Source organism: Urocampus carinirostris, chromosome 5 (genome assembly GCF_059441175.1).
Source record: "Urocampus carinirostris isolate Australia breed hairy pipefish chromosome 5, RoL_Ucar_1.0, whole genome shotgun sequence".
Lineage (NCBI taxonomy): Eukaryota > Metazoa > Chordata > Actinopteri > Syngnathiformes > Syngnathidae > Urocampus > Urocampus carinirostris.
Genome location: NC_142353.1, coordinates 2,819,598 through 2,846,788, shown reverse-complemented (window position 1 = coordinate 2,846,788; position 27,191 = coordinate 2,819,598). Strand labels below are relative to the sequence as shown.

General features: G+C 39.5%; 2 protein-coding genes and 1 long non-coding RNA gene across 3 annotated transcripts in view; 1 reads left to right on the top strand and 2 right to left on the bottom strand.

Annotated features, from left to right (window-relative positions):
- snrnp200 (small nuclear ribonucleoprotein 200 (U5)) overlaps window positions 1-15,103 on the top strand; it is a 30,823-nt gene extending 15,720 nt beyond the window's left edge. The window contains exons 33-44 of the mRNA XM_088335333.1: window positions 3,514-3,665; window positions 3,763-3,871; window positions 5,645-5,753; window positions 6,649-6,838; window positions 6,919-7,083; window positions 7,179-7,300; window positions 8,573-8,716; window positions 8,784-8,960; window positions 9,030-9,190; window positions 13,016-13,097; window positions 13,172-13,264; window positions 14,690-15,103. Of these exons, the coding sequence (XP_088191459.1) occupies window positions 3,514-3,665; window positions 3,763-3,871; window positions 5,645-5,753; window positions 6,649-6,838; window positions 6,919-7,083; window positions 7,179-7,300; window positions 8,573-8,716; window positions 8,784-8,960; window positions 9,030-9,190; window positions 13,016-13,097; window positions 13,172-13,264; window positions 14,690-14,839 (1,654 nt within the window). The 3' untranslated portion in view covers window positions 14,840-15,103. The remainder of the gene's footprint in view (window positions 1-3,513; window positions 3,666-3,762; window positions 3,872-5,644; window positions 5,754-6,648; window positions 6,839-6,918; window positions 7,084-7,178; window positions 7,301-8,572; window positions 8,717-8,783; window positions 8,961-9,029; window positions 9,191-13,015; window positions 13,098-13,171; window positions 13,265-14,689) is intronic.
- Window positions 1-27,191, bottom strand: part of LOC148364968 (uncharacterized) — a 253,508-nt gene that overhangs the window by 106,628 nt on the left and 119,689 nt on the right. The window lies entirely within an intron of this gene.
- The window catches only part of ciao1 (cytosolic iron-sulfur assembly component 1), a 26,383-nt gene continuing 18,284 nt past the window's right edge, over window positions 19,093-27,191 (bottom strand). Inside the window, exons 7-8 of the mRNA XM_088335334.1 lie at window positions 20,224-20,293; window positions 19,093-20,136 (exon numbers count right to left, since the gene is read on the bottom strand). Of these exons, the coding sequence (XP_088191460.1) occupies window positions 19,902-20,136; window positions 20,224-20,293 (305 nt within the window). The 3' untranslated portion in view covers window positions 19,093-19,901. The remainder of the gene's footprint in view (window positions 20,137-20,223; window positions 20,294-27,191) is intronic.

The window sequence follows — 27,191 nt, the reverse complement described above, 5'->3', positions numbered from 1 at the left end:
TTATATCAGTGAGGCAGGCCTCCAAATTTCCACAGTTTAGTGTGGAAGATTCCTCCAACGGAAGATAGAGTTGAGTGTCGTCTGCGTAGCAGTGGAAGCTGATATTGTACTTGCGAATAATATCACCTAATGGAAGCATGTAAATGTTGAAAAGAAGGGGGCCAAGCACTGAACCCTGCGGAACACCGCAGGTAACATTAAAGGGCTCAGATGTCATTTCACCATATTTAACACAGTGCGTCCTATCTGAGAGGTAGGATCTGAACCACGAGAGGACGGTTCCTGAGAGACCAATCCATTTTTCCAACCGTTCTAGTAGGATATTGTGGTGCACTGTGTCAAAAGCAGCACTAAGATCCAGCAGCAGCAAAAGTGATGAAGCGCCAGAATCCATTGACATTAGGAGATCATTTGTTACCTTGATCAGAACTGTCTCAGTAGAGTGGTTAGCCCTGAATCCTGATTGGATGGATTCAAAAAGGTTATTCTCGGATATGAAAGCATTCAGCTGCTGTGCCACTACTTTTTCGAGTACTTTAGAGAGGAAAGGTAGGTTTGACACAGGTCTGTAATTACTTAATATTTCTGGATCAAGGTTGGGTTGTTTCAGTGTGGGTTTAATAACGGCGGACTTAAAAGCTGCTGGAACTACACCTGAGGAGAGTGATATGTTTATGATATTTAGAACTGAAGGTCCAAGGACGCCAAAAAGACTTTTAATAAGTGAACCTGGGAGCGGGTCGAACTGGCAAGTTGTCGGTTTGGCCGCATTTACCACCTGTTTGAGATCATCAAGTGACAGTTCACTAAAACCGGCCATTTTCCCAAGGCAGCCACCCTGTCATGCATCTGTAAATTTCAGTCCTTTAATATGTGTGGTATTAATAATTTCTTTAGCAATTTCTTCCTGTATGCATTGAATCTTCTTAGTAAAGAAGACCATTAAGTCCTGAGCAGAATGTGTCGAACTATCTGCGATAGTCTGTTGCCTTGTAAGCGATGCTACAGTGTCAAAAAGGGCTTTAGGGTTGTTCTTTTGAGACGCAATCACCTTCGAAAGGTAGGCCGATTTTGCAGAGGCAAGGGCCGCTTTATACTTTAACAAGCTGTCACACCAGGTTTGATGGAAAACCTCAAGCTTGGTAGCGCGCCATTTTCTTTCCAATTTCCTGCATTCTTGTTTAAGGGTTCTAGTTTCATCAGTAAACCAAGGCGTGCGTCTTTTAGGACGTGATTTTAGTTTTATGGGCGCTATTGAATCCAGCACACTAGTCAGGGTGGTATTGAACTCATTCATGAGTGAGTCAATCGAGCCATTGTATGTAGGAAAGGACGCAACTGCTCCAGGAAGGAGTTCAAAGAGCTCAGAAACTGTGCCAGTGCTTATATTGCGTCCGCTAAATACTTCAGCTTTTTTAACACTACACTTAGCTAGCACCTCAAATGTAACTAAATAATGATCCGAGATAACGGTAGTACACGGTAACACCATAATGTTTGAGGTTAAAACTCCTCGAGTCAGAATCAAGTCTAGCGTGTTCCCATTTTTATGGGTTGGCAAATCAACCAGTTGATTAAAGCCAAATGCATCAATTAGAGACCTAAACGCAATAGTAAGTGAATTGAGTGGGGAGTTCATATGAATGTTAAAGTCTCCCATAATTATAATTTTGTCTGCATAGGTTACAAGTTCAGACAAAAGTTCAGCAAATTCGTCTAAGAAAGTTGTGTATGGCCCAGGTGCACGATAGATAGGTTTTACATAAATTGACAATAGAGAGGACCGCATAACAAGAGCCTCAAACGCCTTGTAATTATTAGAGGTACGTGGATTAAATTTGAGCGATTTTTCAGAAATTAGCGCAACACCACCACCCCTTTTCAACGTGCGTGCCATATGGCTACTCTCGTAGTCTGGGGGAGAAGCATAATTTAGCGCTAAGTACTCATCCGGGCGTAACCAAGTTTCACACAGACCCATACAGTTAAGTTTATAATCACGAATAATGTTATCAACAAGTAAAGCTTTTGGAGCAAGCGATCTAATATTTAACAGACCAAATTTCAGCTTTGCTGAATCATTTGACTTAGCTGAACTCTTTGTAGTCTTTGTCGAAATCTTCAAAAGCTGCCGCTCTTGTGGCTTTTCGTGTGGGTTGTCCGGCGAGGGATGAATGGTGGAATTAGTTACATCCTCGCGTCCTTCCTCGCGTCCTTCTTGCTCCTTAGACTTCGCACGCTTCACACATCTGCCTGCACGGCAACCACGCTTCTGTTTTCTGTCCTTACGGCGCCGTTGTCGTCGTTTAAGCGGAATAGCCGTCCACAAGGATGCCGGGTCTCTTTGAAGTTTGCTCGGTATATCATAGGCGGTATAAAAAGTGCCCGAAAAGTCGAAATTTAGACGCCCACCCAACCGAATAAGTTCGTCCCTACTGTAAGTATTTTTGGCCACACATGTGTCCAAAAGTGAAAGCAAAAAAGACAAGAGAACGGCAATAAATAGAAGATTAGCTGGACAACGAGCCGCAAGCATGTATCCATGCGCCGCCATGTTGGATCCAATCCATTCCTTCTTGTCATTCGTTCATTTTGGTCCAAAACTCACCTTTTTAAATAAACAGTCTTGAAAAATTCTTCCCATTATGGTAGTTACACTCTGACCTTGTGATTGACACCACTCTTGGCCAATAGCAGGCTTTTTTTCACCGTCAGCATACGCCTATATGGGCCTGTTTGTTAAAACTGATATTGGCTGTTGTGGCTCTGATTATCTTCAGCTACTAGTAACCAATTTTAATGTTGATTGACACATAGGTTAGCCTATGAAATTCCTAACATAATCTGATTCTATTTTTCGGGAGTGTATTAAAATCAGAGCAGAAAATGAACACGTGTAAATGGAACCTGGGTCCCATTTTTATGTGCAATCATCACACACAAATGTACACAATCATGGATTGACTCCTGGAAAGAAAAGTCGAACATTTACAACTCTTTTTACGTTGTCTAAAAATGGCAGAGGTAAAAAAAAAATACATTTGCAAAGGTTTTAGTGTTGTAAATTGGTCTTTTCTAAATGGCCACTTTTGAAAACGCTTAAACTTACTCTGAGAAAAATGTGATAAATACAATGTTCAGTTCTTTAGATTGTGATAAAATTTGACGAGGTACTAGTTAAGGCTTTAAGCTATTGTCTATCCTGTTTTCCAGCTAAGTTGCCTATGCTGCACTCATCTGCAGGCAGTTGATTGCAAACAACATTCGGGCAAGATTAAAAATCCATTTGTGTGTTCCAATGTTAATGGCACTTGCTGTCATTATTTCAGTTTGGATCAAACTTCAGAGTGTTACCTTCCAAAAGAGACCTTAACTGTCTGTTCTCCAAATGGTGCAGAACAGCATCTAAATTATTTTACATACGTCTTGGTTTGGGATTTTAGACGAATTTTACAGGAAATGTGGAGTTGATCAACAAATTTTGATTGTCACTGTTAATGTTTGTCATCTTAGGTTCCTGCATTGCTCTGAGAAAGATCTTGCGCCTTTCCTGGAGAAGATCACTGACGCAACTTTGAAAGAAACACTGGCCAATGGTGTGGCCTACCTCCACGAGGGTCTGTCTGCAACTGAACGGAAAATAGTGGAGCAACTTTTCAACTCTGGTACAACTGCTTTTGCTGTTTTTCTTTGTGCTGCATTTGACTGTTAAGGTTTAAGAGGTCATCATTTGTGTTTTGTTTGTGATCTTTTTTTTCCCAGGTGCTGTTCAGGTGGTGGTGGCGTCTCGCTCCCTCTGCTGGGGGGTCAACATCTCTGCCCATCTTGTTATTGTCATGGACACGCAGTACTACAATGGCATCATTCATGCGTGAGTAAAGGCTTGAGGGATATTGCTGAATAAAATCATAGATACCGAAAGATGAATTCAAGAATAAATCTAAAACTGTGCTTAGTTTTCAAACTAACTGTTACGAGTAAGTGATAAGCTTATAGTTTAGTGGAAACTCCCAAAAATAAGAAGATATAAATTGATCTTGAAGGAGAATAGGAGAGGACCCAACCCTCATATAAGAAAATCACACCAGTTCTAACAAGTTCTCCCCTAAAGCCCTTTTTTAATAAATCTTATAGGTTACAAAAAGCACATCTGTCTAAAAGGGTTTGGAAATTAAATAACAGCAACATGATTTGGCCGATAGTGGCAATATAGTAAACGGTGCATAATAGTCAAAATAATGAACCGGCATCCTATGCAATTTGCTTTGCAGGTGTCCAGAATTAAAAACAGAATAAACTTGCCAAAGTTTCAGTGAGGGTGCATCTCATTTTCTGTACTGATTTTCTTAATTTTGTGATAATTGTGATTTGCCAAGTCTTTATGAAATAGGCACTATTTGCTTAGACCATTCACAAATTATCCTTTTTAAGAAGTGTTCTTTGTTTGCCAAGAAAACAGTTTTATTACCCTGTAGAACTATCTTTAAGGATAAAACCCAGTTTTGAAATATATGTGTTCAGTAAGTTTCGTTTTAAAAAACAGGATTGGATAAAGTTGGGACTGGCAAGTCAGACTTTTTAATGATTGGTGATTACAGTGTTCATTTTACCTCTGAAAAGTGATGGGTCCCGGGGACTCGCATACTCAAAAATCAGACATCTACAGAGATCTATGGGTCCCCCAAATTTAGTGTGCTCCATGCCCTTACAAACTGTCGTATTTTCCCTTACAAAATACAAAAAAATCTTTTTTTTTCAAACATGTTTATGTAGTTTAACATGTTATATTGTACATGTGTTTCCTTATATCATATATATTGTTATTAAACATTTTGTTGTGAGACACTGAGTTGCTCGACATGTATGAGGTTTATTATAAAAGAAGTTAAAAAATGAAGTGGCTTGGACGTTCACTTTAGAAGGAAAAAATACATGCAAATATAATTAAGTAGAATAATACATTTTCTTATTCAAATTATTAATTCATTTTCTGCATTAAATTATTGTTGGAAATATACTGATATAAAGGGATCACCACAAACCTGTCTTTTTTCATTTTCTCCTTTTATACTTCCTTTTTTTCTTAACTTTATACAACATAATCATTCATAATATAATGCATCAAAGCAAGTGAGCCGTTTGAGAGCCGGCTCTTTGATGAGTTGAGCCGAAAAAGCCGGTTCTCTAAAAAGAAACGAACTTTCTCTACACAACTCGAACTGAAGATTGGCGTGCAAACGAAAACTCGGACCGTGAGACCAAAACAACAATGGCAGATCTGCCTCACGAAAAGTTTGAAGTGCGGTAAATCTTTGTTAAAAAATGATGACAATTTGGTGTCAAAAAAGTTGCGTCCCGGGGACGCACGTTGATTTGACACGATGCGTCCCCAGCAAAAATAATGCGTCTAGGACGCAGGGATGCGGGCAAACGAGAACACTGTGATTAACAGGAAAACTAATTGTTCACTGTTTTTAGACTCATAAAAATACATTTGATGGTTAAAGAAATTGCAGAACTAAATAAGATATTAATCCAATTACTTAAAACCTTTAGCTTAGTGAAAAGTGGCTTGGATATGTTGTTTATTTACACTTGCACTCTTATAACTTTATTTCTCATATACTTTCCATCATTCCTGCAGTTATGTGGACTATCCCATATATGACGTCCTTCAAATGGTAGGCAAGGCCAATAGACCAATTCTTGATGACGAGGGGCGCTGTGTTATCATGTGTCAGGGTTCAAAGAAGGTATGTGTTTGTTTTAATATACCTTATTTTCCGGACTGTAAGGCTCACCTAAAAACGCAAAATTGGCCCGAAATTTCAAAATGCGCCTTATAACTCGATGTGCCTTATACACCTACAGTGTTACTACACAAGGCTTTACAGTACATCATGATATTTATCAATTAGAAAACATCGCTGCTTGAAATCCAAAAACATTGTATGCAACAGAAATTGAACATGGGCTGCGGTGGTGAGAGTGCTTACACTAACCACTAGACCACCAGTAATACAGATGACATTCCAAAAGGTATCAGTTTGATCTCATCACACTATTTTTATCCAAGGTGCCAGACACTGATGGTAAAGAATGGAGAAAATAGCAAATTGTCCTGTTAACTATGAATAAATGCTAAGTTCGATTCATTATCAGATACACTTGCAGATACAATTTTTCCCTCTTTGCTTTTTGCGTTTTTGTTGTTGTTGTTGTCTTTTTTTCAGGACGACATTGTTTTTTCCATTCTCTAACATTCGTTTCTGGCTTCATGAGTAAAAATAGTGTAAAAATGAAAGCAAATCTGATGTTTTTTCGAAAGTTATCTGTAACACTAGTGGTTCGGTCTCAGAACTTTCACCGTTACTACCTGCGTTTGATTCTCGTTGCATACAATGTTTTGATTTCGGTCAGCAACATTTTTCGCCTGATAAGTTATATTTATTAGTGCAATGACTGAAGTTTATCAAATGCGTCACGGTTATACACTAATAAGTATCGGAGCTCTTTCTGCAAGTCCACCTTATATATGACAAAAGACTTTTTTTTTTTTCAGGTGGACAGGGTGGTAGTTGCGCCTATAGTGCGGAAATTTTGGTAAATGTCACGTCAACCATGAGAACATTTTTGCTTTTTCCTCAGGACTTCTTCAAGAAATTTTTGTATGAGCCCTTGCCTGTGGAATCCCACTTGGACCACTGCCTCCACGACCACTTCAATGCCGAAATTGTCACTAAAACGGTGGAAAACAAGCAGGACGCTGTAGACTACCTGACCTGGACATTCCTCTATCGTCGTATGACCCAGAACCCAAACTACTACAATCTGCAAGGTAAGTTTATCTACCTCTCTTTGAAAGATAATAACGAGCCAGCAAGTGAGTTTGCTAATTTTATGGTGATCTCTTGTCAGGCATGTCCCATCGGCACTTGTCTGATCACCTGTCGGAGCTGGTGGAACACACGCTGAATGACCTGGAGCAGTCCAAGTGCATCAGCATTGAAGACGAGATGGATGTTGCACCGCTCAACTTGGGCATGATTGCTGCCTACTACTACATCAATTACACCACCATCGGTTTGTGTCATTCTAATGCCTTACAGGGACGCTCATTCACTTATGTTAGGGGGGTTTGATTGGATTTTATGTGTTTGATTTTTATTTTTTTGCAGAGCTTTTCAGCATGTCCCTCAACGCCAAGACAAAAATCCGCGGTTTAATCGAGATCATTTCCAACGCCGCAGAGTATAAAAACATTCCCATCCGGCATCATGAGGACACGCTCCTCCGTCAGGTATATGAGCCTTACAAAATATTTCCTGTCACAAATCGTAAATCCCAGACGACAAGAGCGCATTGGATTAAAAGATGCATGAGCAGATTTACGGAAGAAACTCTTCTTTGTTTTTTTACAAGCACAGGGTTCCCATGGATCCTTGACAAGTCTTAGAAAGCATTGAATTCATTAACCTAAAAATAAGGCCTTAATTAAAATGTCTTCAATTTTTCATTTGGTGCAATTTTTCACTATTAAAAATGTGTAAGATTTACATTTTTTTGAAGTAAGATTTAGTAACATTTAGCAGGTGACTAATTATTGAGTATATTTTTCCCTACTGGGACGAAAACTGCCATATTATGCTGTTATCAGTCAGATGACATTTAGCCAGATAATTATCATGTACCCCTTCCTTGGTTTGTATGTACTGTATAATGATTTATGATTGTAGTTTCAATACTTGGTGTACAGTTCCCTGTACGTGTTTACCTCTTTTAAGTGTTGAACACAGATAAACAACAAGCCAAACTCTCCATGAGCCTAAGAACGAGCGTGCTTGCCCCTTTTTATGATGTATCAAAACATAATTTTTAAAAATGACAAACTGAAATTGTGAATGAATCAAAGGTACTTTATTAGCTTCAGCGTTTGACATTAAACCCAAGTGTTTACAAACATGAATATACCAAATAATTCAGTCACAGTATAATATCTTGGCTAACATGGAAAACTAACAGATATGGCATTTTTCTCCAGGCAAACAATGATTTTTTAAGATATTTATGCCATGAACATGTACAAATTCTACAAAAAAAAATGTACTACCATGTTGGACTTTCACATTTTGTACCAGGAATAAAACTAACAAAACGTCACTCTACTACCTAGCGTTCAAAACGTAAATTACATCTACTATTAAAGAACACTTCGTCTATCAGTTTGTCATGTTTGCAAGGGATGGGAAGACCTTAAAATGAGTTGCTTGTGTCAAGGGTGTAGTTATTGTATAGGCTTCAGATTTTTAGTCAGTACAGTACATTTAGGTTTGTTTTGAGAATGTTATTGTACTTCAGCGTATATTTTAATACCAAAAATTTACAGCTACGCTAGTTAAGATTGACAGCTGAGAACACAGTCCGCAATCAAGTGTCTTAATCGGGACAGTGTGTTACTTTGTGTCGCGTCGAAGCAGGTCCCCGACAAGGACCGCAGCTGGAGAGATCCACGAAAAGAAGTAGCAGCTTGTAGACCTCAATTTACAGTACTTTTTTCTTTTGACAACTGCAGCTGGCGCAGAAGGTTCCCCACAAACTGAACAACCCCAAGTTCAACGATCCCCACGTGAAGACCAACCTGCTGCTCCAGGCGCACCTCTCCAGGATGCAGCTGAGTGCTGAGCTGCAGTCAGACACTGAGGACATCCTGAGCAAAGTAGGAACAAATTTTCCTTTTTGTAATTCATGGGCTAGTCATATAACATCTCGTTTGGATTTGCCAGGCCGTACGTTTGATCCAGGCTTGTGTAGATGTGCTGTCCAGTAACGGCTGGCTGAGTCCCGCCCTGGCAGCGATGGAATTAGCCCAGATGGTCACACAGGCTATGTGGTCTAAGGATTCCTACCTCAAACAACTCCCATTCTTCACCTCAGAGCACATCAAGCGCTGCTTAGAGAAGGTAAGGGTCTTGTTTCTCAAAACTATTACGCGCACCGTACTAGGAGTCCTCCTGTCTTAAACTAAATAGGGTGTGGAGAGCATTTTCGATATCATGGAAATGGAGGATGAAGACAGAAGCGGTTTGCTACAGCTTACTGACGCTCAGATGGCGGACGTGGCTCGCTTCTGCAACCGCTATCCTAACATCGAGCTGTCCTACGAGGTGGCCGAAAAGGACAACATCAAGAGGTTTGCTTTAAATCTCATTGTGTATTATTTAGTGCCTTCTAGTGGTAAACAAAAATTTACTCGAATAGTAAGCAAAAGTACCACTACCAAATGAACGTGCATTTTATTAGCCCTTTAACTTGGTGGCGGGCTGCCAGACTGTTGATAAATAAATAAGTGTCTCTACAATGTCACCAGTCACTGAAATATGCCACATATCTTTGGAAAAGCACTCTTGGGGTTTTAGATATATTTTGAAATGGTCATCATATCACAGAAACTTCACAATCAGTCTGAAACAAGATACCCGAAAACTATAAAGCTGGTATAGCTCACCAAATATGTCCCCTCACAGCCGTCAAATGAGTTTAATGTCCACAAACATGTAGTTGTTACTTCCAGGACTGTCTAGTGAATCCAACCGTAAAACATTTACTCCACCGACAGAGAGAAAAAAAAAATTCACCTCAAAGCATTTCTGTTTCATTGAAGGTTCCTTGTCGTAATAATGTCGCTTCGCCACGTTATTTTTGTTTACAAATAAACAGTCGTAAAATTATTCCCAATATGGCTGTTAGCCTCGGTCCTTTTGATTGAATTCACTCTCGGGCAAAAGCAGGTTTTGTTTTTTTTACAGTCTGTTAGCCTGTATTGATAAAACCGGGACTGCCTTTTTTTAGTTCCGAATATCTTTATCCAGCAGTAACTGATTCAAATGATGATTGGAACATTTGTTAGCCAATGAAATTCCCAACATAAATGTATGCAATTAATCGATGTGTATTCAAATAAAGCCATAAATATACATTCCTTAATACAACTCGGGATCTATTTTTACACACCATTATTTCGTGCAAGTGGGCACAACCATTGACTGAATCCTGGAATGAGAGGGAATTCAAACATTTATAATTCTTTTGAAATATCTAAAAAAACAAGCCAAAGTAAAATACACAGTTGCAAAGTTTTTAATAGTCGTACATTTTTCATCTCCAAATGGCCACTTTTGGAAACTGCTAGACCTACACTTTTTTGGATTGTGATCAAATTTGACAAGCTACCAGGTAAGGCTGCAAGCTATTGTCTCACATGTTTCCCTGGTAAGATGCCCATGCCACACTCCCCTGCAGGCATTTGATTACAAAAAGCAATTCAGGTCATTAATAAAAACCTTTTTCTGTGTGTTCCAAATCGGAGTACTCAATTTTAGTAGCACTTGCATTGATTATTTTAGTGTGGGCCAAAATTTCAGAGTGTTACCTTGTAAAAGAGACCAAAACCGTCTAAATTCTCCAAACAAGAAAAAAAAAAACTTTCAATTTACTTAGTGTAGGTCTTGGATTGGCATTTTACAGGAATGGTCAGGGTTTAAACACTTGTGCTCTTTGAAATCTGGTTTTGGCCATGAAATGGCGCCTATGTTTTATGGGGCGCTCCCACTATCCCCGAACGAAGCATTACAAGTGAGGTTCTTGCTCTGGCCTCCACTTGCCAGGTAACAGGACTTGTATTTATTTTATATGAGGCTCACAGAGAGAGGGACCTGACATGATTTTCTTCCATCTTTCTGCTAAGGATGTCCCCCAAATCCTCTTAAAAGGCTGGACTAGAAAAGAATTTGGAGCAGTTTTATCATTTTGAGTCCCTTTAGTTTGTAATCTTCTTTGTGCTTTGTAGCACAGGTTTTCGGTTGTACTACACAATAGAGCGATATCTAGTGGTCGAATACTACGGTGTTGCTTGAAGTTTTGCTCATAAGGGTTGCCGGTGATTCATTTTTCATAAATCACTATATTACACTTAAGACTATAATTTAATGTTTAGAAGTAAAAAATATTTGACTTTCTGCTTTATTTTGGTATTGTCAGCAATGTTCCCTCTAATTTTCCACGGGTCTGAGCATTCATACAAAGTCGGCGAGCAACGCTTGAAAAAACAGTGAGCAACCATAATCCCAAGTGTGGCAAGATAATTAATTATCAAACATGTCCAAAACTTGACATCAAGTTACATTTTGCTGAGTTTCCGGCAATGCAAAATTATTTTTCTCTTTTGAATGAATTGACTCATGTACTATTGCAAAGGTCGTTTGTTCTTACAATTCTTTCACAAGATATCCATTTCTTTTTATTTTCTGATATATTTTGTTGCATAATATTAACATTTTTTTGGGGGCTTATTTAGTCGGTTGTAAGATACAGAACTGTACTTAATCACATTTTTTAGTGGAAGTACAATGTTGGCATCACGATTCACTTGATAGGGATCCCAGTTCGAATCCCGGCTTGTCCGTGTTGCATGCCGAAGTGTCCTTGGGTAAGACACTGAACCCCCGATACCCCCAATAAGCAGGTTAGCGCCTTACATGGCTGGACAGATCAAGGCCGCTATTGGGAAATGTGAAGCACAATGTAAAGCGCTTTGGGAAGTCATTGACTTGAAAAGCGCTATATAAATGCAGATCATTTCATTTCATGATATAATTGGAAATTATTTGAATGCAACACATCCTTTTTCTTTTTTTCCGTGTTTTTTTCTACTTTTTTTTTTTTTAATTCCTTTAAAAAAAAAATCTCATTGTGTTTACTTTTTCCGAGCTGTTACTTTTTTCTTTTTGTTCTCTATTTACTTGTTTCCTACATTTCTTTCTTTTGTTTTTTTCTGGCTTTTTTCTATTTTTTTTTCCTTTTTTTCTCTTTTTGTTTCTTTTTTTCTCAGCTTTTCACTACTTTTTATTTTGGTATTTTTTTTCTTTTTTGTTCTAATCCCCCCTTCCTTTAAGTCTTTTTCTCCATAATTTTACATAATATTTGGTCATGTTGAGATTAAAGAAGCAAAAACAACCTGAAAAGTCGTTTAGGACCCAAAAGAGCCGTTTCCTTTTATTGAGCCGAGCCGAAGAAGCCGGTTCTCGACAAACTACTAACTTTACTCAACTTCGTGCTACTTCGACTCGACTTCAAAATACCGCATTTATGACACAACGTCAGGGGAACCTGTGTATTTTTACCTTCATGCACTTTAACTTTCACTTAAGTGGCTTCTTAATTAGTAATTTTGAGCCCTCATTTTTTTGTGCGCTGGCTAGATTTTCTTGTGCGCTGAGAATGTGCGAGCAGTGCGCAATTGCGCACGCACGCAGCTTAGAGGGAACACTGATTGTCAGGTTCATTGCGACATTTTAACACTAAAAAGAACAGGTACAGAAGCTTAATTATTTTCTATCTGGGAGAAGACTAAGAAACAACTAAACCCTGGAAGCTTGCTTGTCAGCATCCTGTGTCCTTCAGTTTCCCAAAACATTTGATTTCACTCGGAGGACCCTAGATGCATCTGTCTCCCAGATAAGGGAAGGAGAGGAAACAACACGCAACTTGAAGACACAACAATCTTGTCTTGTCGCCGGCTAACATGACGAAAACTCTTTACCAAACAGCCAACATTACGATTAGACCTTAATGTAACATACATGTTATACAAATGGAAATAGTAGCAAATGCATGGTCACTATCTTTTATTTATTCCTATGTAACTCATATTGTTGCTAATTTGATGTTTGTTTTAATGGAGTGGGTCAGATATGTTTGAGCATACATGAACTTCCAATGTGATATTAGAAAAAAATCTATATATTTCATTTCAATTTCTATAGCTTGTACAATGCATTAGTGGAAATTAGGCAGAACTTCTCAAATATAGCAATGTTGGTTGCACTACACAATAAATTTAGAGGTCAAATATTACACAAGATTCGATTTTTCCTTTGAATTGCTTAGAAGCCAAGCACGGATCGGTGAAAAAACCTAAATACTCTAATTTTTCCTTTTTTTTTTTTCTTTAAATCAGTGGGAATCCAGTTCTGGTTCAGGTTCAACTGGAGCGAGAGGAGGAGGTCACCGGGCCTGTCATCGCTCCCATGTTCCCTCAGGTATTTCTTGCAAGTGCCTGTTTTTCCTCATGTTGGGAGAAAAAAAGACAGCTCTAATAAATCCACTTTGACAGAATCGCGAAGAGGGATGGTGGGTTGTGATTGGAGACCCCAAGTCCAACAGTCTAATCTCCATTAAGCGACTGACTCTTCAACAGAAAGCAAAGGTGAGTTGGTCAAACTCTGTAGATCAGGGGTCGGGAACATGCAGCTTGCAAGCCATATATGGCTCTTTTTATGTGTATGTATGGCTGAGATCAAATTTGTCCAAAACACATTAGTAAGTGGCGTTCCAAAGTCGAGTGGTTATAACTCGTTGTTGGTTCATGCAAGATGAGGCTCAGTCCAGTATGTATGTATATATATATATATATATATATATATATATATATATATATATATATATATATATATATATGGCTCATTCTCGACTGCAGTTTATTAATCAGGGTGTCAGACAAACATACACCGTTTGGCAGTAGGTTGTTAAGAAATCCTTTAACTCATAAGTGTCAAACATGCGGCCAGCGGGGTCGGCTCAGGCCCGTCAAGGGTTTTAATCAGGCCCCCAAGAATATGCTGAGAGAAGCACAGGAAAAAAAGTACTTTCTGTTTTAAGTATGTCCACTGGTTGCTGCCAAAGCCAGGCAGCACTCACAAAGCAACTGGTGCTGTATTTTGTACAGTTGGACCTCGCTACTTCGCGGTTCGACGTTCGCGGCTTCAGAGCTTCGCGGTCTGTAATGGTTTAAAAAAAAAAAATTTTGAAGGGGCGTCGCTGCTTCGCAGTTTTTCACTTTTTGCGGGTCTTTCCGGCGGAACGTCAGCGGACACGGGATAAGGCGGCCGGCTGGATGGGAAGGGGGGTCCTTCCCACTTGCTTTCTCTCTCTCCCTCCGTCTTTATTTCTTTCTTTTTTAATTTATCTTAATTGTTTTCTCTTTGTCTTTTTCTATACTTTCTCTTTCTGTCTCATTCTTTTGTTCTTTTTCTCTGTTTTTCTCGCTCATTCTCTCCCTTTCTCTCTTTAATCTACTAGTTCAGCCCCTGTGAGACGTTTTTTCTATCATGTGGCCTCGAAGTTTAAAGCTTGTTTTATTTTCCATTGCGCCTATCTGCTTTTATCTGCGCTGAAGGTAAATACGACGATATCCTTATCCGTTCACAGTATTTTGTGGCATTCATTCAAAAGAACTTTACTTGCACTTTTCCTTAAAAACTATTAGTGAGGACAAAATGATGGTCAAAGTGGGCCTCAACATTCTTAAAGGTAGCATATGTAACTTCTAAATGTTATTCTCACTGATACCATCTTCTGGCTGAAATCATCATTGCAGCCTCTGTCAAGCTGCCTGTCTACCGCATGCACGAACGTGTCTCGTAGACGCGTTCAAATAAACACTTATTTTAAAAAAATCTTTTTGGGTCGGTATTTGAACTGTATTTGAAACAGTCAATTTCTTAATTTGACAATTTGACTAGCACGCGCATGACATCCTTCTCAATCACCTGGCACTTTAGCTGAAAAAGGTTCCTGTCCCCTGCTATAGATGTTTACAATAAGTCTAATTCATCGATCCTTGTTTTGACAGGTGAAACTGGATTTTGTGGCCCCCGCGATGGGCGTTCACAACTACACGTTGTACTTCATGAGCGATGCGTACATGGGTTGCGACCAGGAGTACAAGTTCAGCGTGGATGTCAAAGAGGCAGACAGCGATGCTGACAGCGACTCAGACTGATTTGAGAAACTGCACAAGACATCTGATTTTCTGTATATATGACATTTTATTTTTTCTGGCTTTGTCAACAACTGTTGAATTGTGTGTTCAGTTGTGTGCCCGCATCGAGAATATTCAGTTTAGTTACAACGAATTGTAGGATATTTTATGTCGCAGCTCATACACATTCATCTTGCCCCAGTAAGTTAAAGCTGGCACAAGCATGTTGTGTACATTTTGTCAGTCCAATTTTTTAAATAAATTTACATTTGCTATAGAAAAGTTCTTAGAGTTGTGGTGCATTAATCAGAGGTAAGATCTTAAAGCCTAAGCCCGACCTGCAATGCTGCTGTAGTTTATGAGTTTCTCTTAAAAAATTGTCTACGATGGTTTATGTAATCTGTTCAGTCTCAGAACTATAAAATATTTAAATGTTTGTTTATACCGTCTTGTTTAATTTGGATTTCCTTGGTGTATGATCAGGGGATGGTGTTATTGTAACCTGTGCAGTCCTTTGAGACATCTTGTGACTAAGGGCTATACAGATAAATGTGACTTGATTCAATAGACTGGCTTGGATTTATCATAAATCACTTCTCTTCCTGAGTGCTCACAAATTAAAAAGGACACTTCAGGTTCTCTTTAATATACATATTTTTAGAGCTGCAACAACAAATTGCTTACTAAAAGCGTTGGCAACTAATTAGTTCGATCCGTTGTGTCGCGCGATTTGTACGTCACTCAAAACGTCACGGAGAACAGATTGATGTGGATTGCAAACTAAGGCGCTATTTTCAGAGGTCGCAGAAAATTCAACTCATGAAACATAATGGACATGGAGAAAACAGTTGGGCCTAAGTTCGCAAAAGTGTGGGTGCACTCCACACTTCACCAAACAGTTTGTCAATTCTAAGCTTTGCAAAAGTGATATGGCCCGGGAGCACCACGATGGTGAGATGGCTCAACGAATACATGGAGTCACCGACGAGGATGATGGGAGCTCAGTAGCCGGGTAGGCAACTACATTATTTGTTTTTATTTTTTCTTTGCATTTTTAAATGTTGAAACGTAACGTTGCCTCTGGTAACTCGCTCAAGTTAGCGTTTCGTTGTTAGCTGATTAATGACCGCGCGGGTCTGTCGGATATTTTTGTTTGTTAAATTGTAAGCGGTGTTTAATTGTGCGTCATAAAAAACTGCTCCACTTTAACACAATGGTGGTAAGATAAAGTTTTAATTTTCTGTGAAAGTCTGAGTGATTAAGTGAGGAAACGTAACGTTAGTCTTGGTCGCTTATCTCATTAATGACTGCGGATGTGTGAGCAAGATACTTTCTATTATAGTTGAATGAACCAATTGTTTTTGGGCGCAGCAAAAAAATACCAACCAGGTCTGCACGACTGGGGAAAAAAAAACCTAATTGCGATATTTCAGACCAATATTGCAATTTAGACGCGATTTTAAAAGGAAAGTACATTTTCTTAGCTAGTTGGTTTTTTGTGAGTACTTAAACCTTGGATGCATGACCTACCAGTTCATACACGCTTCCATGTTGTATAAGGAATATAACCGTATTAAAATGTTTTTGTTTTAGTAATATTTTGAAGGTTTTAAGATCAAGGGATGGTGTAATTGTAACCTGTGCAGTAATTTGATACATTTTGTGATTAAGGGCTGTACAAATAAATGTGACTGTAATTGAAGTGTAACTCATTTTTTTTTATCCCATGTATGCATCCAAGGCTTGACACTAGTCCTGCCATGTGCAAAAGTTTGCCGACGACACTGCGATCGTGGGATGTATCAGAAACGGGCAGGAGGAGGAGTACAGGAAATTGATTCAGGACTTTGTTCGATGGAGCGACGCAAACCACCTGCACCTAAACACCACCAAGACCAGAGAGATGGTGGTGGACTTCAGGAGAACCAGAACTCACCCGGTTCCTGTAACCATCAAGGGAGAATGTGTAGAATTTGTCCAGACCTACAAATACCTGGGTGTGCAGCTGGACAACAAACTGGACTGGACTGGACTGCCAACACAGAAGCTCTATGTAGGAAAGGGCAAAGCCGACTTTACTTCCTCAGAAGGCTGGCCTCCTTCAACATCTGCAAAAAGCTCCTGAAAATATTCTATGAGACAGTAGTGGCAAGCGCCCTCTTCTATGCGGCAGCGTGTTGGGGAGGCAGCGTCAAGAAGAAGGATGCCTCTCGTCTCAATAAACTGGCTAGGAAAGCGAGCTCTGTTGTGGGCAAAGAGCTGGACAGCCTAACAACAGTAGCTGAGAGACGAGCACTGAAAAAGCTGAGGTCAATCATGGACAATCCATCGCATCCACTACACAGCATTATCTCCAGACAGAAGAGCAGTTTCAGCGACAGACTGCTGTCACTGTATTGTACTACGGACAGACTGAAGAGATCTTTTCTTCCTCATGCCATGAGGCTCTTTAACTCCACCCGGCAGAGTAAAGGCCCACATTAAACCACACCACCTACATTGGATATTACCGAATCTTACTGAAAAATGTATTCTGTGTAGCACTATTTAGTTACTCTATATAACACGCTACAGTGGGCATTTGCACGTCACACTGGGTATTTGTATATTGTATTCTTTTGGCTTTTTTATTGTACTGTTCTTAGCTCAGGGATGCTGCTGGAAATGTGAATTTCCCTTAGGGGATGAATAAAGTATCTATCTATCTATCTAGTGACATGCTGTAACCCGCCTGCGTGCCGTCAGACTGTTGAGAAGCAAAGAGGTGTCTTGTATGATGTCACTAGTCACTGGTCTTTTTAGAGTCTCCTAATAGTCACTTTTGGTAACTCCTAGACGCACACTTTAAAAAAAAAATGTGCAAAATACTAATGTTTAGTTTTTCAGATTGTGATCAAATTAGAACTGGCATCATGCTACACTCATCTTGCATTTTATTGCAAAAAAAAAAAATCAGGCAAGAATAAAAGTTATGTTTATTTGTATAGCCCTTATGCCTACCATTTCTGTATGTTCCAACTTAGATTGCTGATGTTAATAGTACTTACAGTGATGATTTCAGTTTGGGACCAAACTTCAGAGTGTTACCTTTTCAAAAGAGACCAAAAACCATCCAGATTATCCAAACGGTTCAACGACAGAATTTAATATCATTTGGGTACGTTTTGGATTAAGATTTTAGGCGAATTTTAATGGAGGTGAAATGTGAATAAACAGCGCAATCTTCTGGGGCGTTTTATTAGGGTTTGCCGTCTATAAATTTTTGCAGAAAAACGCAGTGTTGTGCGATTCCACTATCCACTACCGCACTGCATCACATCGCGATTGGATTTCAGTTAACAAAGGGGAGCAATAAATTATTTGCACCAAACGAAAAAATCAGCTGAATAGTACAATATTAACATAAACATGTGCCCAAAGGGAGTAGGTTGAAGCTGAGGTTTTTAATCGTCTGATTGTTAAAATTTTTAAGCACTACATATAGCAGACCCCTGCAAAAAGTATCAATATTTTATATTAAAAAAATTGCAATTGCATTTTTGGGTAAATACCTAGTGAAGGCAAAATGAAGCCCCAAGAAGCAGTGATCCTCAAGGGAAATGCTCCACACATTCGTTGAGGCTTCGAGATGATTTGCCATCGTGTGAACAGAAAATGATGTAACATGCTTCTGTAAAATTCGTTCTGAATACCCCTAAAAAACTTTTAAAGAACTTTTTAGAATGTATTATGAATTGTTCTGTTATTTTGTGCATGTGCAAAAAGTGAAAAATGGAGGAAAAAATAAAGTTCCAATTCATTTTTATATATATTATATATACCACGGGCAGCACGGCGGCGCAGTGGTTAGCGCGTGTGCGGCACAGTTCTGAGGTCGTGGGAACCTCCTGAGTGGGTTCAAATCCAGCTCCCGGCCTTACTGTGCGGAGTTTGTATGTTCTCCCCGTGCTTGCGTGGGTTTCCTCCGGGCACTCCGGTTTCCTCCCACATTCCAAAAACATGCATTTCAGGTGAATTGGCGGGTCCAAATTGTCCCTAGGTGAGACTGAGCGAGTGAGTTGTCTGTCCCCGTGTGCCCTGCGATTGGCTGGCAACCAGTCCAGGGTGTCCCCTGCCCACTGCCCGATGATTGCTGGGATGGGCTTCAGCATCCCCGCGACCCTACTGATGATAAGCGGTGCAGCTGATGAGATGAGATATATACCACAGCCATATCCCCATAGTGGGAGGTTGCTAGAGTCATTTCTGACTCTTTTTGGGAGATTGATTCAGGATTCCCAGCCATAAAAACAATATTTATTCCAAAGGTTTTGGACCCAGTCTTTTTTTGAAAAACATTTCCCCTGCTTTTGATAAAAACTCTTTGACAAGGTATGGATAAATCGGGGGTGCATAGATGTTTGATAGCAAGTTTTTAAAGAATTAGAAGCACATATTTCTGCGTTTCCCAGAACTGGAGAGGACTTTGAAATCAGGGGGTGTTTCTTTGCCGCTTTTATTTCAAAACACACTCAAAGCCAACGAATCATTTCTTGAATCAGTCATGCGGGCCTTTAAAAGTCACCGCTTAGGTCAACGCACACCTTCATTCATTCATGAACCACTGATCTAAAATACTCGACACACGCTTCGGGGATTCGAGCTGAGGAGCACATGATTACTAAATACATTACGAAAGATATGTTTCAATTTAATAAAAAGATTAGAAATAAAAAAAGATCTGCCTTTTTATATTATTTTTCCAATTATATTTAGTTTATTTCCTCATGCTGTGGTTTCTTAAGCTTTTTCTTTCATACAGGTCTTAGATCAGGGAATAGTGTCATAATTCGAGACTTCTTGTGATCAAGGGCTATACAAATATGAATTCGGGCTCGTCTCTACATATCAAATTAATTGGCCTAGCTTGGGCTGGGTCACGCTTTAATACCCACGGGCCTGGCTCAGGCTCGTTTATTTTAGGCCTGATCTTAACTCTGCCATTAATCTTATACAAAAACAGTTTCTAAAAGTTATGGTAGTGGAAAGGTTGCAAAACAGTCACAACGTTGCCTCATCTTTTATACAACAAAGTTGAGCATGCTCAGTGGAGCTCTTGGAACCTCCAGATGGCAATATCACCGCTGTCACTACACGAGGCCAGCAAGCCTGCTTCTTTGGGGTTCCACGCCACGCAGTTGACATCTTGGCTGTGTGCTTTTGGCACGTGTGCAGTCAGTGAGAAAAGCGGCTGTTCTGGGTCGGCCGACGCTTCCTCCTTGAATACTCGGACCGCGTCGTCACCACTGGCGGTTGCTAGAACGCCGCTCAGAGGACACCTAAAAGAAACATGAGGTGTTGCCTTCAGGAACGTCAGTACAATTAACAACAAGAAAAGGGTGGAGGACGGTAGATTTTTTTTTTACCAGTCAACATCATAAATTGTCCGTTCATGGTAGCCCGATAGCGTGCATACACACTTCCATGCTATGTCACCTGTTCATAGCAGGAGAAAAAGTCATCAAGTTAAAAAACACTATTTTACGCACTATAAAGGCACATCCCAACAAAATGTTCTTTTGTGATATATTTTTCAAGGTAAGGTGCACAGGACCAGTGCCTCAGTGGACATGTTTAAGTCTAAGCTTAAAACTCACTTCTACTCTATAGCATATGAATAACCTAAACTTCTTGTATGTAATAACTTGTGAAGCCCTTTGAGACTATTTGTGATTAAGGGCTATACAAATAAAAATGACTTGACCAATGTTCCCACTCAGCTTCTTACAATCACACTAAGAATTAGAGAAGAATTAGAATTTACTTTTATTGTCATTCTTTGTAACCATGCACAAAGAACAAAATGTCGATATACCTGACCCGTCCTGTTAAACTGTAACGAGCCGATGCAGCCGCAGCCAAACAGGACGCCACCATTTTAGACCCAACTGCTGTGTTGGGAGTCATTAGGTGACCAAACCCCCCAATTATTGCCGCACACCAAGCAGGGAGGCAATGAGTACCAATGTTGTAAGTCTTGGTACTCGGCCGAGTCTTGAACCAGCAACCTCCCGGTCTCGGAGCGGGCGCCCTACCATCTAGGCTACCGAGCATCTCTGAGAATAACGGTGAGCAACATCAATCCCAAGTGCGGCAACCTAATCATTAGCAAAATGTCCAAAACATGACATACAATCAAGTTACATTCTACTGTCTTTGTTTCTTTTTTTCCCTTTTTTGCATTTTTTTAAATTACTTTTTACTTTTATCTTCTAATTTTTGTTCAGTTTTCTTTTTTTGCTTCTTATTTTCCCCCATATTTTCTTGTGCATAATTTTACATAATAATTGGTAATATAAGTATGAAAGCAACAAAAACAATCTGAAGAGCCATTTGGGAGCCGACAGGTCCGAGCCAAAAATGCCGCTTCTCAAAAAAAGAAGACAGAAACTTGCTGGCAACATTGATGTAATCAATGAAATGAAATGATATGCATTAATATAGCGCTTTTCAAGTCAATGAAGACTTCCCAAAGCGCTTTACAATGTGCTTCACATTTACCAATAGCGGCCGTGCAGCCATGTAAGGCGCTAACCTGCTTATTTGGGGCATTAGGGGTTCAGTGTCTTACCCAAGGACACTTCGACATGTAACACGGAGGAGCCGGGATTCGAACTGCGATATCTTGATCCCAAGACGAGCGCTCTAACTACTGCCGCCCCTGATAAGGTGAGAAAAGACACGTAGCTAGGTAATCTAACTGTGCAGGCAATCATTACAGTAAGGCACACTTGTTCCTCTATAGTTTATTCTCCTGCATTTCCTCAGCAGCCCCTCTCACTTCGAGCAAAAACTGGAGATTCATGGACTCTTGCTTTCATTTACTCAATCTTGTGCTGGCATTAACTTCAAAAAAACACGTTTAATACAGCATAAAGAAAACCTGGGTTGTTTATATGCCTGCATACACTGTAAGCCTTGCCAAATTTGGTTGCAAGTTAATTTTGCAATTTCGAGCCCTGATTTTTGTGAGCAAGATAATTGTTTTATGCGGTGAGGTCTGGCCAGTGTGCAATTGCACACACGCGCAGCTTAGAGAAAACACTTCACAGGACTATATACATATTTGCTCATAAAGGTTGCTGGTGTAGAATACACTGCTCGGTAACTCTGAAAGTTTTTGCCAGGGTTGTATGCACATGCAATTTGAATTGGGAAAATGTGACACAATTTTTTTTTACCGATTAGTAATCACTAACCGTTTTCATATCTTGTACTGTAACCAAAAATAATGTGATAATGAGATAACGGTCTAGTGCTTCAGGACCCAAAAGTAGGTCCTGGACCCGTTTTCAGTGGCCTGCTGGCCTTTGCCTTGCCAAAATAATGCTAGGAAGTAAAAACACAAAGGGGCATATTATTTGCCCTTAGGTAGTTTTTATATCAGGGGATGGTGTCATAATAGTCTGTAGTTTGCAATAGTCTTTGATCTGTGCAGCCCTTTGAGACTCTTTGTGATTAAGGGCTATACAAATAAACATGACTTGACTTGATTTGACACTATAACAGTTAATGGGGATAGTACCCTGCTCGTTGTCCGAATAATGTTTGAGAAGGACCATATCTCAATTTTGTTAGTTTTTCGTCCTTTTTCTGCCGATAACATTGGGTCCTAAGAAAGTTAGTAATATAGGACGAAAAAAGTGGAAAGCAGTGACATTGATCGTGTCAAAGAAGGAAACATTTGCGAAATACGAATATGATGTATGAGTGTGTTCCATTGAAGCACCCCTGAAAGGTATAGTAAATTGTTTAAAAACTGCATATTTTTAGCTTTTTACCAGCATGGTAATCTTCATTGTATACATTATTTAACAATTATCAAAGTTTAGGAACACGTTTTGTTAATATTTTGGGTATTCATTTCTTTTAAATAAGTAAACCAGTTCATCCCCTTAACGTTCCGATGGCCCGTCAGACTGTTGATAAACAAATATGTGTCTTAACGATGTCGCCAGAAAAACGTCATGCCACATATCATTGGAAAGCTTTAAATCTTAGGATTCAAGATATGATGACCATTTCAAAATAAACTCATCCCAGAAACATATCCATCAGTATGAAACAAGATACCCGAAAACAATAAAGCTGGCCTAACTTACCAACAAGCAAGACACCTTTTATAAAAATACCTCAGTCAATGTATATATGTATATATTTACACTTTATGACTTCACAAGTTCATCATAGGAAATCTCCACAAAATGCAAATCATTTCTTAAATAAATTACATCTTTTTTTTAAATGTCTGTTTTACAGTCAATACTTTTAGATTTTCATACTCGCTCGGAATTGCTTTTTAAATGGAGTAATTGCAGATGTTTTGATCCCTTGCAAAGATTGTGTGGCTAGATTTTTTATTTTAGGAAATTGTTGGGATATTTTTCCGAGGCTCACTCAATTGGCCGTGCGCGTGCGAAGGGAATTCCCTTCCGCGGAGTCCTGCCATGGCCGGGCGTTATGCCAACGGGCGGAGACATAATTGCGTGCGATTCTTATTCAAAGATGTAGGAATGTCAAGACTTGATTTTATGAACAAGTTTCTTGATAAAATTCTGAAGTTTAAAATGGAGGACTTGCATTGCGTCATAAACTTGACTTCTGGCAAGGGCTTTGATGTAAGTTTTGTAACGGCGGCTCTTTATCAAGAGTTTTGGAATCGTTTTGAGGGGGTGAGGCCCCAGTTTTCTGGTTTTATAGTGGAGAAGCTGTCTGATAATGCCAACAAGATAGTTATTGTCAGGATGTTTAATGAAATGGTGAATGCTGAGGACATATGTTTTTTGTTGAGTAGATATTGCTTGATAAAAGGACCGGCTATGAAGGTGAGGGATGAGAAAGGCGTTTGGAATTGTGCCTGGAGGATACCCATCCAGCAATTGCAAGATCCTCAGGGCTTTCAGGGACTGAAACAGCTCCCATCGACTATATTCCTGGGGGAAAACCGTGGCTTTGTCCACTATCAAGGTCAACCGAAACTCTGTCGCAAATGTGGTGAGCATGGACATCTAGCTGAGGTATGTGATCGAGTTTTTTGTGGAAAGTGCAGGACAATTGGACATTCCTTTGAAGAATGCACCAATAGCAGAAAATGTAATCTCTGTGGAGAAACGAACTACCTCTATAGGAACTGCCCAAAGTCGTTTGCTAACAAGTTGAAAGCTAGGAAGGCAGTTAACAAAGACAACAAAGACAATGAAATGATGTCAGAAGACAATGAAATGATGTCAGAAACCATAGATAATGAAATTAATATATGCAACAAAGACAATGAAATGAAAAAAGACAACAAAAACAATGAAATGACTAAAGTTATGGAAAGGCAAAATGAAAATGAACAAGAAATTAATAAATTTATGGAAATACCCAATAAAGATGAACAGAAAATGAATAAAGTTATGGAAATACCTAATGAAGATCAACAAGAAATGCACAAAGAAAATGAACAAGACAAACAAATTGAAAATACACCTCAAACCTCTGGAGGAGAGACCAAAGAATCAAATTTGAGTCAGGAAGGAACTGGAAATTCTAATTCGACTTTTCATCAAATACCTGAATTTGGACAAGACAAACAAATAGAAAAGACAACACATATTAATCAGGAAGGGCCTGGAAGACAGTCCAAAATAACAAAATGTTTTACTACGCCACTACCGGAATTTGAAAAAGACAAAAAAATTGAAACGGCGAACGACTCTCCAAAAACCCCTACAGGCACTGGAAAGAGGGGTAAAAGTAAGACAAAATTGGGGGTGGTGAAAACACCGGAAACAAAGGGAAGAGATTTAGAAGAAAGCCGATTGCCGATAAAAAAGCCCACAAGGGAACTGTATGAAGTTGAGATGGAGGAAGTCGGGGAGGGAAAAAATCTGCCCCTTTGTGGGCAGGGAAGTAAAAGACCCCTTGATAGGTCCTCTGGCTCACCCCCTAACCCAGAAAAAAGGGGAAGACCTGGAACCACAGACAGAGAGTCGGAGGATTCCAGAGTTTTCCCCGGTGAGTCTCCAAATGAAGTACTACTCTTAAGTGATATGTCTGACACAGGTGACACTCTTGATGATCACCAAAGAATGGACTCAGATCCCCCGGTTTTGTCTAACTAGTTTAAATACTTTAACCACAATTATGAATATTACATTCTCTACTATCAATGTGAGAAGTGTGAGATCAAAGATTAAGGCTCACAGTGTTTTATCGTTCTTAAAAACTATCAGAACAGATGTGTTTTTACTACAAGAATGCTGCATCCCCTTTCTAAAAAATTATAAACAGTGGGAAGAGATTTGGCCATATCCTTCATTATGGAGTGGCTCGAATGAAAACCGTAACGATGGGGTAGCCATTTTAATAAACAACCCTCAACTCATCATAAAGGGGAGTACTGTGATGAGAGAAGGACGCGCAATCTTAGCAAAACTTTCTTATATAGGGAATGATTTTAACCTAATTAACATATACGGCCATGCCGACAGACATCTCAGGTACGAACTTTTAGAGGACATCCAGTCGCATATGCTAGGCCATCAACCACTAATCGTGGGAGGAGATTTTAATTGCATCCTAAGTCGGAAGGATAGAAAGAGGACCGATGAGGAGTTTAAAGTAGATAAAACATCAACTTTATTACAAGACATGTGCCAGACATTTAAACTGGTGGACTGTTTTAAATCCATACATCCAGGAGAAGAGGGCTTCACCTGGTTCAGTAGTGACAATGCCAGAGCCTCTCGAATAGACTACATATTTACAAGGGGTTTAGCACAGAGTGATGCAAGATTAATTCCTGTTTTTTTTTCGGATCACTTGCTATTGTCCTGCTCTCTCTCATTCTCTTCAGGTATGACTGTTGGGAAGGGTTTGTGGAAGTTAAACTGCTCTTTGCTGGAGGATGAGGCTATAGTCACACAATACAGAGAGCTTTACAAAGACTGGCAGACCCTTCAAGACTCGTATGATTCACGAGCAGAATGGTGGGAAGTGACAAAGAAACGAACACAGACCTTTTTTAAAAATGCAGGGAAAAACAAGAAACTTAAAGAGATGAAACGCATGTCGGGTCTACAAAGAAGACTCCAACGCTATTTCATCCTAACAGAAAAGGGGATGGACTTTAATGATGAAATCAAAGAGACCAAACAAGAACTAAACGCTTTGGCGGAAATAAAGAGTAAAGGCATCATAATAAGAAGCAGAGAAAGAGAAATAGAAGAAGGGGAAAAATGTACACGCTACTTTTTTAAAAAAATTATGAGCAAAAATGAGGGGCTTTTTAAACTTCAAAACGAAAACGGGCAAATAACAAAGGAAAGTAGTGAAATAACCAGATTGGTCAAAAGACTACTACAAAAAAATTATTTGAAAAGAAAGAAACACATGAGAATGAAATGGGGCATGTATTGGATCATATTTCAAGATCAGTGCGTCAAGACCCCTTTTTAACGTCAGACTTTACCCAAAAACAACTGAATGATTGCATAAAAGCTATGAAAAAAGGCAAATCACCTGGGGAGGACAGACTCAACCTCGAATTTTACCGGACTTTTTGGGATATTTTAGCACCAGATCTGATTACGGTTTTTAACGAATTTTCCAGTCGAGACAATATGCCAGACAGTTTCAGAATAGGGATAGTTACTCTATTGCACAAAAAAGGAGACAAAATTGACTTAAAAAACTGGCGACCTATAACACTTTTAAATGTGGACTGTAAAATTTTCAGCAAGCTTCTAGCGACACGAATGTCTGTAGTCTTGGGAGACTTGGTTGATCCAGACCAAACCTGTGCCATTGTGGGAAGGAAGATCAACGACAGTCTCATGCTGATCCGTGACACCATTTGTTATGCGAGAGACAGAAACATGCGACTAGCGGTCCTAAACCTAGACTTTGAAAAAGCCTTTGATCGAGTCTCGCACCAATACCTCTTCAGGGTATTGCAAAAATGTGGTTTTCCCCAAAAATACATCAAGTGGGTAGGACTGCTATACCGAGACATCTTCAGCAAATTCATGATTAACGGGAATTTATCGGAAGCAATCGAGGTCAACTGCGGTGTACGTCAAGGTTGCCCTATGTCTCCGCTTCTCTATGTTCTTTGCATTGAACCTTTGGCACAAATGTTAAGAAAAGATAGATTTGTCGAAGGGATCAATATCCCAGGAAGTGGGGGACAAATTATCAAGTGTGTTTTGTACATGGATGATTTTAATATTTTATGTACTGACCGCGCATCTGTTGGAAGAGCCCTTGACTTGACTGACCTGTTTGGAAGGGCGTCTGGGTCAAGGCTAAATAGAGAAAAATCACAAGTAAAGTTTTATGGAATGTGGAA